This window comes from Ursus arctos, unplaced genomic scaffold, assembly GCF_023065955.2.
Source record: "Ursus arctos isolate Adak ecotype North America unplaced genomic scaffold, UrsArc2.0 scaffold_12, whole genome shotgun sequence".
NCBI lineage: Eukaryota > Metazoa > Chordata > Mammalia > Carnivora > Ursidae > Ursus > Ursus arctos.
Genome location: NW_026622786.1, coordinates 43,775,378 through 43,794,135, shown reverse-complemented (window position 1 = coordinate 43,794,135; position 18,758 = coordinate 43,775,378). Strand labels below are relative to the sequence as shown.

General features: G+C 36.2%; 1 protein-coding gene across 1 annotated transcript in view; it reads left to right on the top strand.

The window, feature by feature from the left end:
* Nucleotides 1–18,161, top strand: part of MSH4 (mutS homolog 4) — a 118,585-nt gene extending 100,424 nt beyond the window's left edge. Inside the window, exons 20-21 of the mRNA XM_057310549.1 lie at nucleotides 16,622–16,735; nucleotides 18,035–18,161. Of these exons, the coding sequence (XP_057166532.1) occupies nucleotides 16,622–16,654 (33 nt within the window). The 3' untranslated portion in view covers nucleotides 16,655–16,735; nucleotides 18,035–18,161. The remainder of the gene's footprint in view (nucleotides 1–16,621; nucleotides 16,736–18,034) is intronic.
* The last annotated feature ends 597 nt before the right edge of the window (nucleotides 18,162–18,758 follow it).

Sequence of the window (18,758 nt, the reverse complement as noted above, 5' to 3'; positions counted from 1 at the left end):
ATGAGTACTGCATGTTCTCACTTAAACCTCTTCGGATATTTTCCCTACTTTATAGCTGAGGAGACTGAGACTTAAAAAGTTTATGACATCTGCCAAAAGGCATTGTATTCATTCTCAGAAAAGCTGCCATTCAATATTAAACAACATTTGGAAACTTTGCTTTAGAATTTAGAATTTTATAGGCCTTGTTCCTCTATAAATTAGGCAGAACATATACAGTTTGGACATCAAAGGTGTTTCAAGCTTGAGGTGGCATCCTTGCCCCCATAAAATAAAGGAGAAATATGGTTGTTTAGTAGTTTATGCTTCAGCCACCTTTCTGTTAAATTTGATAGCCTTAGGTGTATTTATTAGCAATTTTAAACGTACTTGAATGTTTTCCTTTTCCTTTTGAATATTTTTCTTGGAAGCACAGAAAATAACGTCTCTTTAGTAAAGGGAAATTATACTTTAGGATTACTATAAATTACTTCCACTAATAGTGACTTTAGTTCTCTATAAGCTCTAAACTCTCTTTTCCTGGGATAGCAGGAAAAAATAATAACTATTGTCATCTTTCTGAAAACCAGGAGTTTTGTTATTTTCTTCTACTTTCTTTCTCTTTTTATTTTCTCCACTTCAAAAAATGCATTTTTAATAGTTCCCTTTTCTTACATAAGGGTCGTAAAAATTGCAACATTATAGAACCAGTGAAAATTCTTCCTGAGATAATCATGTTAACAGTTTTATGTATAGTCTTTCAATCATTTTATGCTTATATATATAAATAGATATGTTAATATGTACTTTGTTCTTTTTATACAAATGGAATAAGATTATACATAACTGGTTTTATGAACTGCTTTATATTTATATAACAACATATCATAAGTACCTTTGTATGACCATTTATAATAATAGTTGACTCTTATGTATTACTTATTATGTACTGGGCACTCTTTTAAGTACTTTATCCATTAATGCCTTTAATCCTTATTAACAACTCCACTTCACAGATAAGGAAGTTGAGATGCAGAGCCTAAGTGACTTGCCCAAGATGATATGTCTAGTAAGTGGTAAAGTTGCCATTTGGACACAGGCAGGATGGTGCCAGACATTTTACCTCTACTCTCTCTGCTTCTCAAGAGACCTACCTTTCCATTGTTATGGCTAGTTTATGAATAGTAGTCATGAAACAAGAGCTCTACAATTATATTTCAAAAACAGAAAGACACAGTTAGTAGATTAGTCCTGCTTTTGGAAAAAAAGAAGTATCATTGAAGTAATAACAATGTATATCTTGGCATGTATAAATTTCACTAATTTTTCTCCATTTTTCTTTTAATTTTCTTTATGATTTGAATGTCAGTTAATACGTATTTTTTAATCAGAAAAAACAAGTCATTTTCACTTTGAATAAAATAACGAACATATTAAGTCAAATTATTACTGTATTATTTTGTTTTTTTAGTTTTAAAAAATAATAGCCACTAATAATAGTAAACATCAAAGACATATTCAGGAGACTATCTACTGATTAATAATAATAGCTAACGTATATTGAGTTCTTATGTACTTAGACTATACTAGACAAGTATAAATTTCACTAATTTTTCTCCATTTTTCTTTTAATTTTCTTTATGATTTGAATGTCAGTTAATACGTATTTTTTAATCAGAAAAAACAAGTCATTTTCACTTTGAATAAAATAACAAACATATTAAGTCAAATTATTACTGTATTATTTTATTTTGTTTTTTTAGTTTTAAAAAATAATAGCCACTAATAATAGTAAACATCAAAGACATATTCAGGAGACTATCTACTGATTAATAATAATAGCTAACGTATATTGAGTTCTTATGTACTTAGACTATACTAGACAAGTGCTTAATATGTATTTTCTCATTTAATTCTCTACTATTACATCCATTTCATGGTTGAGGAACCTGATATTTAAATTGGTTAAGAGACAGCTAGTGAGTAGCAGTGGTTTGAACCAAAGCTAAGCCCACAGTCTGTGTCCTTTGTCTCTGTGCTTGGCTGCCTTCAGTCTTCGGTATAACTGTAACATCTGTTCTTGAGTATAGCTTATACATCTCATGCTCATGGAAAGCCCTCAGTAAAATCATTAGAAGTCTAGTGACACTGAAATCATGTTCAACAGCTTTAATAAATGTTCTGACTTAAAGAAAAAGTTTCCATATATTACACACAGATAATTGAGAAATTGTGTTCAAATAAATAGCTTACTGTTCTTTTCAGTACTTAAGATTGAATAACCTAGGCATAGGTTGCATGTTTACCACTATGTGTTGTGAGTAAGCCAAAAGCTTCTGGATCCCAAATGCTGCCTAAAATTTATACTCAGTTGTCCTTCAGGTTAGATCATTTCAATCCTAGGCATTGTCTAAAAGGCTTACACTTGAAATGTTATTCCTCATTAACCTTTTAAGTAAGTTCATTTTTATTAGATGCCTAAACTCATAATCTGGCTGCACCCAGTATAACTACATTTTGTTAAAGGGAGAGCATATCAGGATAATCCTAGAGCAATGGTTTAAGGATTAGAAAAGTACAAAGGATGTGGAAGAACAGTAGCAAGAGATTGACAGGGAAAGTTACCAGGGACAAATTTGGCTTATTAAGCAGTTTCAGCAGAGATGAGTTCTATATGTAAGTCATAGATGAGGTAAGTTTTTGCATAACCTTGGCAAAATGTAAAGCAAACATCGGTAGGTAAGAATGGCCTTTTGGTGGATTCAGTAATAAATACAATTTCTACATAATTATATAAAATTATTGCTTGTAAAAATTCTAGCTACTCTATAAAGTTTATGTTAGCCCTTTTGCTAGGTTTTACCATTCATTTCTAATATTGATTTACATATTTAAAAGAAGATAGGATTGAGAGAAGAGGAATTTTCTGACTTCTAAGTATCGTTAGGAACCATGTGTATTTTCAAAGGCAGAATGAAAAGTACGTGTCTATATTATATAATGCCTTAAATGTATATTTAATAGCTCTGTGCCAGTTTTAAAGGGTATCTTAAAATACATGGCAAATTGAATTTTTACTCTTTTATTCATGAATTGAGACCCGCCAGAAACACTTAGACTTATAATTCTGGCTCCCTCAAACTTTGGGTTGCACAGAGCTATAGTTTGTCAGACATCTCTACCTCATGGCATCCACTCAAATTTTCCTCAATATTTAACTTAAATTTTTGAGGTAGACTATTTTAAGTCATAGATCTCTGGCCAACTTAATATACTACCACTTGGGACCATGTCTACCATTTAGGCTAGTCAGCTGTGGCTAGGGGAGGCAGACACCACAAAGTAATATTACAATGAAAACTTAAACATATATATATGGTTTATATCAAGCATATTAGAAATATGATTACTTACAGAATAATAAGCACGTATATGAAGTTATAGCCCTCTAAAAACCAAAGTCCAATGTTAAATTCCTCTGATTTATTAATTTGCTAATTTATTAATTTACTTAAATTTCATCATGGTACATGTTCTAGGATTATGAGGATCTGAGGGCTGCAAACAGATCCTTCTCTGTCATTCTTTTGTTTAGCTATGCAAAACTCTTCCAGATTGAAAATATCTAATAGAAGGTATCATCAAAGTACATTCAAAGCCAGACTTCAGTTTTCTGTGTGGAAATCACATGGTATGACTTGTATGAATATAAGTAAGGTTCTTAACTACTGTCCCCCCACCCTTCTGCAATAGAATATTATCTCTGCTGCCTCTGTGTCTTTTTGTTTCTCTTTTTCTCTGTCTCTTAGATATTCTGTTTCCAATTCTCTTGGGTAAATACCCAGAAGTGGGATTGACAGATCACATAGTAGTTCTATTTTTAATTTTTTGAGGAACTTCCATACTGTTTTCCATAACAGCTGTACCATTTTACATTCTCAGCATTACGCATGAGTTCTAATTTCTAATTTGTTCACATCATTGCCAGCATTTGTTGTTTTCTGTTGTTTCAGTGATGGCCATCTTAAAAGTTATGAGATGATATCTCTTTGTGGCTTTGTCTTACATTTTTCTGATGATTAAGGATGTCGACCATCTTTTTATATACCAATTGGCCAATTGTATGCCTTCGTTAGAGAAGTGTCTATTCAAGTCCTTTGCCCCATTATTAAATTGGGTTTTTGTTTTGTTTTGTTATTGTTGAGAGGGTACCTTATATATTTTGGATATTAACTCATCAAAGATGTGGTTTGCAGATATTTTTTCCATTCTGTAGGATGCTTTTTTACTTTGTTGATTTTTTTTCTTTGCTGCACAAAAGTTGTCAAACATGATGTAGTCCTCCTTTGTCTATATTTTTCTTTTCTTGGCTATGCTTTCAGTGTTGAATCCAAGAAATCATTGTCAAGACCAATGTCTTAAAGCTTTTTCTGTATACTTTCTATAGGAGTTTTACAGTTTTAGGTCTTAAATTTAAGTCTTTGATCTATTTTGAGTTGATTTTTGTGTATGGTGTAAGATAAGCGTCCCTTTTCTTTTTTGCATATGGATTCCCTGTTTTCCCAACACCATTTGTTGAAGACACTGTTCTTTCCCCATTGTGTATTCATGGCATTCTAATTGAAAATTATTAGACCATATTTGCATGGATTTATTTCTGGGCTCTCTACCCTGTTCCTTTGGTCTTTATGTCTGTCTTTATGCCAGTACCAAACTGTTTTGATTACTGTAGTGTTGTAATATAATTTGAAGTCAAGAAGTGTAAGGCTTTCAGCTTTGTTCTTCTTTCTCAAGATTGTTTTGGCTATTTAGCAACCTTTGTGGTTCCATATGAATTTTAGGATTTTTTTATTTCTGTAAATACTGGCATTGACATTTTGATAAGATTGCATTAAATGTGTAGATTATTTCTGGAAATATGGATATTTTAACAATGTTAGGCCTTTTAGTCCATGAACACAGGATGTCTTTCATTTATTTGTGTCATCTTTAATTTCTGTCAGCAGTGTCTTACAGTTTTCAATGTAAAAGTCTTTTCACCTCTTTGGTTGAGTTTACTCCTAAGTATTTTAATGGTATTGTAAATGGGATTGTTTTCTTTATTTCCTTTTCAGATTGCTCATTGTTAATATTTAGAAACACAGCTGATTTTTGTTTTTGGTATATCCTGCAACTTTACTGAATTTGTTTATTATTGCTAACATTTTTTTTTTGTAGAATCTTTAGGGTTTTTTACATATAAAATCATGTCATCTACAAACAGAGATAATCTTACTTCTTCATTTCCCATTTTGATGACTTTTATTTCTTTTTCTTTTCTAATTGTCCTAGCTAGGACTATAGTACTATGTTGAATGGTAGTGGTGAGGGGAGGTACTCTTGCCCTGTTACTGCTCTTAGAGGAAAAGCTTTCAGTTTTTTACCAGTAAGTATGATGCTAACTACATGGGCTTGTCATATGTGGCCTTTATTATGTTGAGATAGTTTCACTCTATTCCTAACTTGTTGGGTGTTTTTTTTTTTTAATCATGAAAGGATGTTGGATTTTATCAAATACTTTTATTTTCATCTATTGTGATAACTGTGTGGTCCCCCTCACTCTGTTGCATTAATGTGGTGAATCACATTGATTGATTCTTGTGTGTTGAACCATCCTTGCAACCCAGGAATAAATCCTACTGGGTCATGGTGTATAATTCTTCTAATGTGCTATTGGATTTAGTTTGTTGGTATTTTGTTGAGGATTTTGCATCTATATTCATAAGGGATATTAGCCCATAGTTCTATTTTCTTTGCCTGGATTTGGTATCACGGTAATGCCGGCTTCATAAAATGAGATTGGAAGTGTGCCCTCTGGGACAGACCAGACAGAAATCAGTCCCTGGGACAACCCCCAAAAAAGCCAGAATGTTGGGTATATTCTCCAACTTTTTCCGTAAGGGAGCAGAGCTCTGGAAAGTGGGTGCCATGTCTTTTTCTATTGGCTTCAATGTAGCTGGTTTCGTGCTTGCATGTGGTGTAGGAGCTTTTTAACAGGTTTCTGGATTTCTCACAAAAAAATTTATGTATTGTTAAGTCAGTGTCTCAGTGGGGAAAGAAGAATCTAATGCTTCCTATTCTACCATCTTGTTGATAGCACCTCTTACTTCTTTGCCTTATAACAAGCACTTACCATAATAAATCAGCATTTTAAAGAATACAAGCATGGAATTATGCAGATCTAGCATATAACCAATGGTAAGTTGAGAGCTGATATTTAAAAGAGAGAAAATTCTAAGGGACAAATTCATGATATATTTCCTAGGTTATTCTAACATTATGTTTGCATTCTTAAATTAGCAGGAATTAAAGTTTCCAGATCTTTTGTTAAGTTATTGTCATGTGGCTCATGTTGAACACGGACACTAAATAGTGTAATAAGCAGTTTTTAAAAAATTGAGATATAATTCATATGCCATAATATTCACTCTTTTAAAGTATAATGACAATGTTTTTGGCTAGAATTTTATGAAAATCCCCAAACTTTATATATATAAATTTATGTATATTATTATTAAAATATATGTATTTCTCATTTAGCTGAGATAGGCTAACTTATCCAAAACACAAGCATGAAGTGAAAAAAAGTTTTTTCAGTATCAAAGAAAAAAAAGAGCCCCTTATAAAGCTAATGCACTTTAAAATAGCCAAAGGCCAGATAACTTAGTATACATGACATTAAGGCTATTGACTTAAAAAATTGGTTACCTGGGAGGGAGTTACTATGGCGGAGGAGTAGGGGACCCCTTTTTCAGCCGGTCCCCTGAGTCGAGTTGGATAGGTACCAGACCAGCCTGAACATCCACGGAATCAGCCTGAGATGCAGGAAGATACATCTGGATCTACAAATGAATATCTCCAGCGCTGAGTACTGAGGTACGAAGCGGGGAGCCATGAAACCGCACACAGATATCGGAAGATAAATGGAAAGGGGAGGGAGCTGTCGCGTTAGGGCACCGGGAAGCGGTAGCCACCTGCACAGGGGAGCGGGCGGACTCGCGGACCAGCACCCGCGAGAGAGCAGACTGAGACTGTGAGCCGGGGAACATGCGCCACCAGACTGAAAACCGGAGCTCCAGTGTGCTCACTGGAACCAGACTGAGACTGGGAGCTCTGGGAGCACGCGGGGGTGGCTGGCGGCTGGCAGTGTTAGAAACACAAAGGACAGAGACAGGCCGGCCCTGGAAGTGAGGGCTGGGATGCCAGGTGTGGGGCGCACATCCCGGGACGCTGCAGGGTTGAGCAGCACCAACAGTAACGGAGTTAAAGTGGCCAGAACATCAGTGGAGAATGGTCCGCGATCCCTCTGTTCTGAGACAGAGGCTGAGATTTGACCACTGCTGCTCTGACTCTCAGAAGAGGCACAGCAAACCACCAGGGAAAGCCGCCAGAGAACAAAAGCCTGGAAATACCAGCTCACAGTGTGCCCATCCCCATCCCCCCTCGCAGGGGACACGGAGACTGTACCCAAACAGGGTTGCCTGAGTATCGGCGCGGCAGGCCCCACCCCCAGAAGGCAGGCTGAAAAATCAAGAAGCCCACATCCCTAAGATCCCTATAAAACAAGGGTGCACGGCCTGGGTCCTGGTCAATAATTTGGGCTCTGGACAACCCCGCACCCTCTCCTCATCAGAATGACGGAAGGAGAAACCCCCCCCAGCAAAGAAAAGACAATGAGTCTGTGGCCTCTGCCACAGAACTAATGGATATGGATATAACCAAATTATCAGAAATGGAATTCAGAGTAACAATGGTCAAGATGATGTGTAGACTTGAAAAAAGTATTAACAAAAATGTTAATGAGAATATAGAATCTCTAAGGGCGGAAATGAGAGCGAATCTGGCAGAAATTAAAAATTCTAGGAGCCAAATGCAGTCAAAACTAGAGGCTCTGACGGCCAGGGTGAATGAGGCAGAAGAATGTATCAGCAAATTGGAGGATGGGTTAGTAGAAGAAAAAGCTAAAATAGAATCTGGACTCAAAAAAATCCACGCTCAGGAATGTAGGTTACGGGAGATTATTGACTCAATGAAGCGTTCCAATGTCAGAATCATCAGCATCCCCAAGGGGGTGTAGAAAAACAGAGGTCTAGAAGAGATATTTGAACAAATTGTAGCTGAAAACTTCCCTAATCTAGCAAGGGAAACAAACATTTGTGTCTAAGAGGCAGACAGGACCCCTCCCAACCTCAACATGACAAACCTATACCACATCACGTCATAGTGCAATTCGCAAATATTAGATCCAAATACAGTATTGAAAGCAGCCAGGGCAAAGAAATTTCTCACGTACCAAGGCAAAGGAATCAGAATTACGTCAGACCTGTCTACACAGACCTGGAATGAGAGAAAGGCTCGAGGGGGCATTTTTAAAGCTCTTTCAGAGAAAAAAATGCAGCCAAGGATCCTTTATCTAGCAAGGCTGTCATTCAGAATGGATGGAGAAATAAAGACCTTCCAGAATCGCCAGTCATTGACCAATTTCATAACCACGAAATCAGCCCTACAGGAGATATTAAGGGGGGTTCTATAAAAGTAAAAAGGCCCCAAGAATGATACAGAACAGAAAGTCACAATTTATAGAAACAAAGATTTTACTGGCAACATGGCATCATTAAAATCATCTCAATAATCAGTCTCAATGTGAATGGCTTAAATGCTCCCATAAATGCCACAGGGTTACAGATTGGATAAAAAGAAATGACCCATCCATTTGCTGTCTACAAGAGACTCATTTCGAACCCAAAGATGCATTCAGACTGAGAGTAAGGGGATGGAGTACCATCTTTCACGCCAGTGGACCTCAAAAGAAGGCTGGGGTAGCAATTCTCATATCAGACAGGTTGGATTTTAAACTAAAGACTATAGTTAGAGACGCAGAAGGGCGCTGTATTATTCTTAAAGGATGTATCCAACAAGTGGATATGACAATTATAAATATATATGACCCCAACAGGGGAGCAGCAAGATACACAAGCCAACTCTTAACCACAATAAAGAGACATATAGATAAAAATACACTAATAGTAGGAGGCCTCAACACTCCAATATCAGCAATAAACAGATCACCTAAGCAAGAAATCAGCAAAGAAACAAGAGCTTTGAATGCCATACTCGACGAGTTGGACCTCATAGATATATATAGAACACTACACCCCAGAACCAAAGAATACTCATTCTATTCTAATGCACATGGAACATTCTCAAGAATAGACCATGTTCTGGGTCACAAAACAGGTCTCAACTGATACCAAAAGACTGAAATTATTCCCTGCATATTCTCAGACCACAACACTGTGAAATTGGAACTCAACCACAAGGAAAAATTTGGAAGAAACTCAAACACTTGGAGACTAAGAACTGTCCTGCTCAGGAATGACTTGATAAACCAGGAAATCAAAAATCAACTTAAACAATTTATGGAGACGAACGAGAATGAAAACACAATGGTCCAAAACCTATGGGATGCTGCAAAGGCAGTCCTAAGGGGGAAATACATAGCCATCCAAGCCTCACTCAAAAGATTAGAAAAATCTAAAAATGCAGTTTTTATATTCTCACCTCAAGAAGCTGGAACAGCAACAGAGGGACAGGCCTAATCCATGCACGAGGAAGCAGTTGACCAAGATTAGAGCAGAAATCAATGAATTAGAAACCAGGAGTACAGTAGAGCAGATCAACAGAACTAGAAGCTGGTTCTTTGAGAGAATCAATAAAATTGACAAACTGCTGGCAAGACTTATCCAAAAGAATAGAGAAAGGACCCGAATTAATAAAATTATGAATGAAAAGGGAGAGATCACAACCAACACCAATGAAATTGGAAAGATTATTAGAAACTTTTATCAACAGCTATATGCCAATAAATTAAGCAATCTGGAAGAGATGGAGGACTTCTTGGAAACCTATAAACTACCAAGACTGAAACAGGAAGAAATAGATTTTTTAAACAGGCCAATTAATTATGAAGAGATTGAGTCAGTGATAAACAACCTTCCAAATAACAAAACTCCAGGCCTAGATGGTTTTCCTGGGGAATTCTACGAAACATTCAAAGAAGAAATAATACCTATTCTCTTAAAGTTATTTCAAAAAATAGAAACAGAAGGAAAGCTACCAAACTCATTCTATGAGGCCAATATTACCTTGATCCCCAAACCAGTCAAAGACCTCATCAAAAAGGAGAATTACAGACCAATTTCCCTAATGAATATGGACGCCAAAATCCTCAACAAGATCCTGGCTAATCAAATCCAACAGTACATTGAAAGGATTATCCATCATGATCAAGTGGGATTCATCCCTGGGATGCAAGCGTGGTTCAACATTCACAAATCGATCAGCGTGATACATCATATCAACAAGAAAAGACTCAGGAACCATATGATCCTCTCAATTGATGCAGAAAAAGCATTTGACAAAATACAGCATCCTTTCCTGATTAAAACCCTTCAGAGTGTAGGGATAGAGGGTACATTCCTCAATCTCATAAAAACCATCTATGAAAAGCCTACAGCAAATATCATTCTCAATGAGGAAAAGCTGGAAGCCTTTCCCTTAAGATCAGGAACACGACAAGGATGCCCACTCTCGCCACTATTATTTAACATAGTACTAGAAGTCCTTGCAACAGCAATCAGACAACAAAAAGGGATAAAAGGTATCCAAATCGGCAAAGAAGAAGTCAAAATGTCTCTCTTCACAGATGACATGATACTCTATATGGAAAACCCAAAAGAATCCACGTGCAAACAATTAGAAGTTATAGAGTAATTCAGTAATGTGCCGGGATACAAAATCAATGCTCAGAAATCAGTTGCATTTCTATACACAAATAATGAGACTGAAGAAAGAGAAATTAGGGAATCCATCCCATTTACAATAGCACCAAAAACCATATGTTACCTTGGAATTAACTTAACCAGAGACGTAAAGGATCTCTATTCTAGAAACTATAAATCACTCTTGAAAGACATTGAGGAAGACACAAAAAGATGGAAAAATATTCCATGCTCATGGATCGGAAGAATTAACATAATTAAAATGTCCATTCTACCCAGAGCAATCTACACTTTCAATGCTATCCCGATCAAAATACCGATAACATTTTTCAAAGAACTGGAACAAATAGTCCTTAAATTTGTATGGAACCAGAAAAGGCCCCGAATCACCAAGGAACTGTTGAAAAGGAAAAACAAAGCTGGGGGCATCACAATGCCAGATTTCGAGCTGTACTACAAAGCTGTGATCACAAAGACAGCATGGTACTGGCACAAAAACAGACACATAGACCAATGGAACACAATAGAGAACCCAGAAATGGACCCTCTTTGGGCAACTAATCTTTGATAAAGCAAGAAAAAACATCTGGTGGAAAAAAGACAGTCTCTTCAATAAATGGTGCTGGGAAAATTGGACAGCTACATGCAAAAGAATGAAACTTGACCACTCTCTCACACCATACACAAAGATAAACTCCAAATGGATGAAAGACCTCAATGTGAGACAGGAATCCATCAAAATCCTAGAGGAGAACATAGGCAGCACCCTCTACAACATCGGCCAAAGCAACCTTTTCATGACACATCTCCAAAGGCAAGAGAAACAAAAGAAAAAATGAACTTGTGAGACTTCATCAAGATAAAAAGCTTCTGCACAGCCAAGGAAACGGTGAAAAAAACTAAGAGGCAGCCCAAGGAATGGGAGAATATATTTGCGAATGATGGTACAGATAAAAGACTGGTATCCGAGATCTACAAAGAACTTCTCAAACTCAATATGCAAGAAACAAACAAATCATAAAATGGGCAGAAGATATGAACAGACACTTTTCCAATGAAGACATACAAATGGCTAACAGACACATGAAAAAATGTTCAAAATCATTAGCCATCAGGGAAATTCAAATCAAAACTACATTGAGATACGACCTTATGCCAGTTAGAATGGCAAAAATAGACAAGGCAAGAAACAACAATTGCTGGAGAGGATGTGGAGAAAGGGGATCCCTCCTTTATTGTTGGTGGGAATGCAAGTTGGTACAGCCACTCTGGAAAACAGTGTGGAGGTCCCTTAAAAAGTTAAAAAGTGAGCTACCCTATGATCCAGCCATTGCACTACTGGGTATTTACCCCAAAGATACAGACATAGTGAAGAGAAGGGCCATATGCATCCCAATGTTCGTAGCAGCATTGTCCACAATAGCTAAATCGTGGAAGGATCCGAGATGCCCCTCAACAGATGACTGGATTAAGAAGATGTGGTCCATATATACAATGGAATATTACTCAGCTATCAGAAAGAATGAGTTCTCAATATTTGCTGCAACATGGACGACACTGGAGGAGATAATGCTAAGTGAAATAAGTCAAGCAGAGAAAGACAATTATCATATGATTTCTCTCATCTATGGAACATAAGAACTAGGAAGATCGGTAGGGGAAGAAAGGGATAAAGAAAGGGGGGGTAATCAGAAGGGGGAATGAAGCATGAGAGACTATGGACTCTGAGAAACAAACTGAGGGCTTCAGAGGGGAGGGGGGTGGGGGAATGGGATAGACTGGTGATGAGTATTAAGGAGGTCACGTATTGCATGGTGCACTGGGTGTTATACGCAACTAATCATCGAACTTTACATCAAAAACCAGGGATGTACTGTATGGTGACTAACATAATATAATAAAAAAAATTTTTTAAATAAAAAATGAAAAATAAAAAAAATAAAAAAATTGGTTACCTGCTTTCATGATTGGCATATTTCCCAAAATTGGATATTCTATTTAGGAGGTAGTAAGTAGGGCCAGACAAATATCAGTGGAAGGTTCTGCTTATACAGGTAGAGCTGATGTAAACAAGGCTCCAATTATTAGAGAGGTTGGGGTTGTTTATTGTGGAGGAAAACATAATTATATTATACCTTGAGGCTATTTTATATTGTATAATAATTGATACTGATATTTATGAATATAATTATTTCTTCATAGGCTCTTTTTGGCTAGCAGATATATATATAAAATTATTTGTTTTATACATTTATAACTGGTGTTGATTATAAAATTAGTCTCTATCATGATATGAAGGAAAATCACCTACAGTTCCACCACCTGGAGATAACTAAATGGCTTGAATAGAATAAGATATATATCTTTGTAAAAATTGGTATTATACTATATGTGTGTAGTGTAAGTGCCTGACAAGCTTTTTTTGAATGTAATATAAGTACCTGACATTAAGCTTTTGATTGCTGAGGCATCCTTTTCAAAGACCTCCATCTTGGGTGCAGCTGGGTAGCTCAGTTGTTTGAGTGTCTGACTCTTCGTTTTGGCTCAGATTATGATCTCATTGGTCCTGGGATGGAGCCCCACCTCAGGCTCCATGCTCACTGGGGAGTCTGCTTGAAGATTCTCTCTCACTGCCCTCCCCCACTCACTGTCTCTCAAATAAATAAATAAATAAATAAATAAATAAATAAATAAATCTTTAAAAAAAGACTTCCATCTTGAATAAACTTATTGCTAGCTATATGACACAGCTACTAGCTGAATAACTAGATAAAGAACAAGGCTGCCCTCACCCATGAAGTTTCCTTTTAGGAAGCCCTGGTTGACTTAGATAACTGACAGCTTGAGTGAACCCTTTTCACTTCCCATACCCTAATTCCTGCACTTCTGTTTAAAATTTGCCAATAAAGAGTAAACCTGTGAAACCCTAGGCACCTCACTCTTCACTCTAATAAAGGCAGAAACCCAGGTCCTTGCTTTTTCCTCTTCCCTATACCTAAGTCCCTCCTGTGTGACCCTGAGTTGCGCCAAGACTTGTGAGTAATAAGCCTTGTGTTTTCAAAGTTCCCTAATAGTTGTTGCTAAGGTGCATCTTAGAATCATAACAAGAGCCACAAACATGGGTCCAGCCACAATGTTGGCTGTGGTCAAGAAATCTATGTAGGGGCTTGCCGCAACTAGTACTGGCCCAGGTGAGTGCCCCAGGCATTCCTAGCCAATAGAACCACTATTGATATATTGAGACTGATATGAAACAGTGCAGTTTGTAAACTATCTTCTTTTTAAAAAAAAATTTTACAATTTTCCAACTTCTCTAGATTTTTTCCAGCAGCTAATTTATAACTACTGTGTTACGCATTTTTACTGAGGATCTATAATGATTTATTTAATAAATCCCCTATTGTTTGACACTTATGTAGTTTCCAATTGCTAATAACTATAAACGGTGTTGTAGCGCATGCACTTTTATTTAGCTATTTGTATTCTCTCTGATAACTTCTTTAGGATCAGTTCCTAGTAGAATTGCTGTCCTAGAATAGCTATAATTTTAAAGTTATCCATTGCTCTTGTATGAGTTTCCTGTTGCTGCTGTAACAGATTATTGCCACAAACTTGGTTTAAATAACAAAAATGTATTGTCTTCTAGTTCTGGAGGTCAGAAGTTCTAATTTCAAGGTGTCAGCAGGGCTGCATTCCTATTGGAGGCTTAGGGAAGACTTTCCTTGCCTTTTCTAACTTCTAGAAGACACCTGGATTCTTTGATTTATGACCTCTTTTTCTATCTTCAAAGCTGTAGTGTAGCATCTTCAAATTCCTTGATCTCTGCTTCCTCCTTCATCTTATCTCCTTCTCTGATTTTGACCTCACTACCTCCATCTTTTCCTTAGGATCCTTGTGATTACATTGAGCCTACATGGTTAATCCAGGATAATCTCAAAATCACCAATTTAATCATACCTCTCAAATCCCCTTTTAACATAAAAAGTAACATATTCACAGGTTCCAGAGATTAAGATGTAGATATTTTGCGGGCCATTATTCTGTCTACCGAAGTCTTCAAAAAAGTTTTACCAATTTTTAAAAAAAATTTCACAATAGCTAAATCGTGGAAGGAGCTGAGATGCCCTTCAACAGATGACTGGATTAAGAAGATGTGGTCCATATATACAATGGAATATTACTCAGCCATCAAAAAGAATGATTTCTCAACATTTGCTGCAACATGAATGGGACTGGAGGAGATAATGCTAAGCGAAATAAGTCAAGCAGAGAAAGACAATTATCATATGGTTTCACTCATTTATGGAACATAAGAAGTAGGAAGATCGGTAGGAGAAGAAAGGGAAGAAGAAAGGGGGAGTAAACAGAAGGTGGAATGAACCATGAAAGACTATGGACTCTGGGAAACAAACTGAGGGCTTCAGAGGGGAGGGGAGTGGGGGAATGGGATAGGCTGGTGATGGGTATTAAGGAGGGCATGTATTGCATGGTGCACTGGGTGTTATGCGCAACTAATGAATCATCGAACTTTACATCAAAAACCAGGAATGTACTGTATGGTGACTAACATAATGTAATAAAAAATTATTTAAAAAATTTCAGTATAGTTAACATACATTGCTGTATTAGTTTCTTTGCCTAGTTTAAGACTTCTCTTTCCTATTTTTTCATTATTTTTTTTAATTTCATTTTTTAAAAATTTTAATCCCGGTATAGTTAATACAGTGTTACATTAGTTTCAGGTGTACAATATAGTGATTCAGCAATTCCATATATTACTCAGTGCTCATCCAGATAAGTGTACTCTTAATCCCCTTCACCTATTTCACCTATCCTTCCACCCACCTCCCCTCTGGTAACTATTTGTTTGTTCTCTATAATTAAGAGTCCGTTTTTGGTTTGTCTTTTTTTTTTCCCTGTTGTTCATTTGTTTTGTTTATTAAATTCCATGTATGAGTGAAATTATATGGTATTTGTCTTTTTCCAACTGGTTTATTTCACTTAGCATTATACTCTCTAGCTCCATCAATGTTGTTGCAAATGGCAAGATTTCATTCTTTTTTATGGCTGAATAACATTCCATTGTATATATATATATATCTATCTTTATCCATTCATCTGTTGATAGACACTTGGTTAAGTGTCCATCTCTTTTTTTTTTTTTTAATTGATAGATGCTTGGGCTGCTTCCATTATTTGGCTTTTGGGAATAGTGCTGCAATTAACATAAGGGTGCATATATCTTTTCAAATTAGTGTTTTTATATTCTTTGGGTAAATACCCAGTAGCACAATTACTGGATCATAGAGTAGTTCTATTTTTAACTTTTTGAGGAACATCCATACCGTGTTCCAGAGTGTCTGTACCAGTTTGCATTCCCACCAACAGTACACAAGTGTTCCTTTTTCTCCACATACTCACTAACGCTTGTTTGGTTTTTTTTCTGTGTGTGTTTTTGATTTTAAACATTCTGACAGGTGTGAGGTGATATCTCATTGTGGTTTCGATTTGCATTTCCCTAATGAGGACTGATGTTGAGTAGCTTTTCATATGTCCGTTGGCCATCTACATGTCTTCCTTGGAGAAATGTCTTTTTATGTCTTCTGCCCATTTTTTAATTGGATTATTTGTGTTTTGGTTTGAGTTATATAAATTCTGTATAGATTTTGGATACTTACCCTTTATCAGATGTCATTTGCAAATATCTTCTCCCATTCAGTAGGTTGCCTTTTAGTCATTGATTTTTTCCTTTGCTGTACAGAAGCTTTTTATTTTGATGTAGTCCCAATAGTTTATTTTTGCTTTTGTATCCCTTACCTCAGGAGACATGTCTAGAAAAATGTTGCTACTGCTGATGTCACAGAAATTACTGCCTGTGCTGTCTTCTAGGAGTTCTTTGGTTTCAGGATTTTGATGGATTCCTGTCTCACAGTCAGGTATTTAATCCATTTTGAGTTTATATTTGTGTATGGTATGAGAAAGCCATACAGTTTCATTGTTTTGCATGTAGCTGTCCAATTTTCCCAATACCATTTGTTGACAAGACTATCTTTCCCCATTGTGTATTCTTGCCTCCTTTGTCAAAGATTAATTGGCCATACAATTGCGGATTTATTTCTGGTCTCTCTGTTCTGTCTTTTGATCTATGTGTCTGTTTTTGTGCAAGTACCATACTGTTTTGGTCACTACAGCTTTGTAATACATCTTTAAATCTGAAATTGTGATGCCTCCAGTTTTGTTCTTCTTTTCCAGGCTTGTTTTGACTATGAGGGTCTTTTATGGTTCCATGCAAATTTTAGGATTGAGTGTTCTAGTTCTGTGAAAAATGCTCTTGATTTTGCATACTTATTTTGTAATCAGATATTTTACTAGACTCTTACTAGTTTTAATCTTTTCTTTGTTCAGGTTCTTGTCTTCCATTTTTAGTTGGATAACAGCATCATATGAAAATAAAAATAAATTTGGCTGTGTACAATAGCTATATGTCATATTTTGGTTTTCTCACCTATTTATTGTACTGGCTTGAAGTTTCAAGTCAGTGTTTAGTAATTTTCACTACTGGACTTCCTTGCTTTGCTACTGACTTTAAAGAAACTGTCTTCAGTGTATCAATAAGGACATTTTTATGCTCCAAACATACTCATCTCCTTTAGTTTCCTTTTTCTGCCACAGGGCATTTTCATAAGCTATTTCCTCAACCTGGAATGATACCTGCCTCTTCATCTCACCTAAATAATACTAATTACTTAGAACTCTCAGTTTAACCATTATTCAGAGAGATTTCCTTGACACGCATATGGGTAGATCATGGCACTGTTTCCTTCTGAATCTTGAAGCTTAAGAATTCTCCTTTCTAGTACTACTTCTGGTAGGCACTACCAGTTGGTTGAGACATGACTGATAAAACCATTCTATGTTACCCTCTCCTCTTGCTCTGTTTTACTATAAAGTATAACCCTATATAACTATAACTAGTCAATGAAATTTTTTTTGAGGTTTATGTTTTTTGTTTTTTGCTTTTATTTTTTATGAGGAACACATGCTAGATTTGGATCAAATGTCCTTTCCTGTGCATCTATTGATCTCATCATATGGTTTTTCTCTTTTGGCCTATTGATACTATATTACTGTATTTCTTAAATTTTCTACCCTCTTTAAATTCCTGAGATAAACCCTACTTGGTCAGGGTATTTATTTATTTATTTATTTATTTATTTATTTATTTATTTTTACAGAGGAGGGACTGGCAGAGGCAGAGAGAGAATCCTAAGCAAGCTTCACTCCCAGCATGGAGACCCAACCCCGAGATCATGACTTGAGCTGAAATCAAGAGTTGGAAGCTTAACCGACCGAGCCACCCAGGTGCCCAAGCTACATTATTCTTTTAATATTCTCCTATAGTTGAGTTGACAAACTTCCATTTAGTATTTTTACTGCTATGTTGATAATTGAGATTGAATTGTTAAGATTTTTTTTTTTTTAGCATTGTGTTTGTTGTCTCTGGTTTATAAAGCTAGATTATGCCAGCTTTACAAAATTATATTTGTTCTTTGAATGTTTAAAGGAAATTTTGTAGAGATTATATTTGAAAAACTTGAAAAAATTTCCCCTGGCTATTGGGTTATTTTTCTTTGTATAACTTTTTTTTTTTTTTAAAGATTTTATTTATTTATTTGACAGAGAGAGAGACAGGCAGCGAGAGAAGGAACACAAGTAGGGGGAGTGGGAGAGGAAGAAGCAGGCTCCCAGTGGAGGAGCCTGATGGGGGGCTCGATTCCAGAACACTGGGATCACGCCCTGAGCTGAAGGCAGGCGCTTAACAACTGAGCCACCCAGCCGCCCCTGTGTAACTTTTTTTTAATCGTTTATATATTTCCAGGAAATTATTGATTTACATGAGATTTAAAAATATGGTTATATAGGCTCACATTTAGTGATCTCTGACAATTTATAAAATCA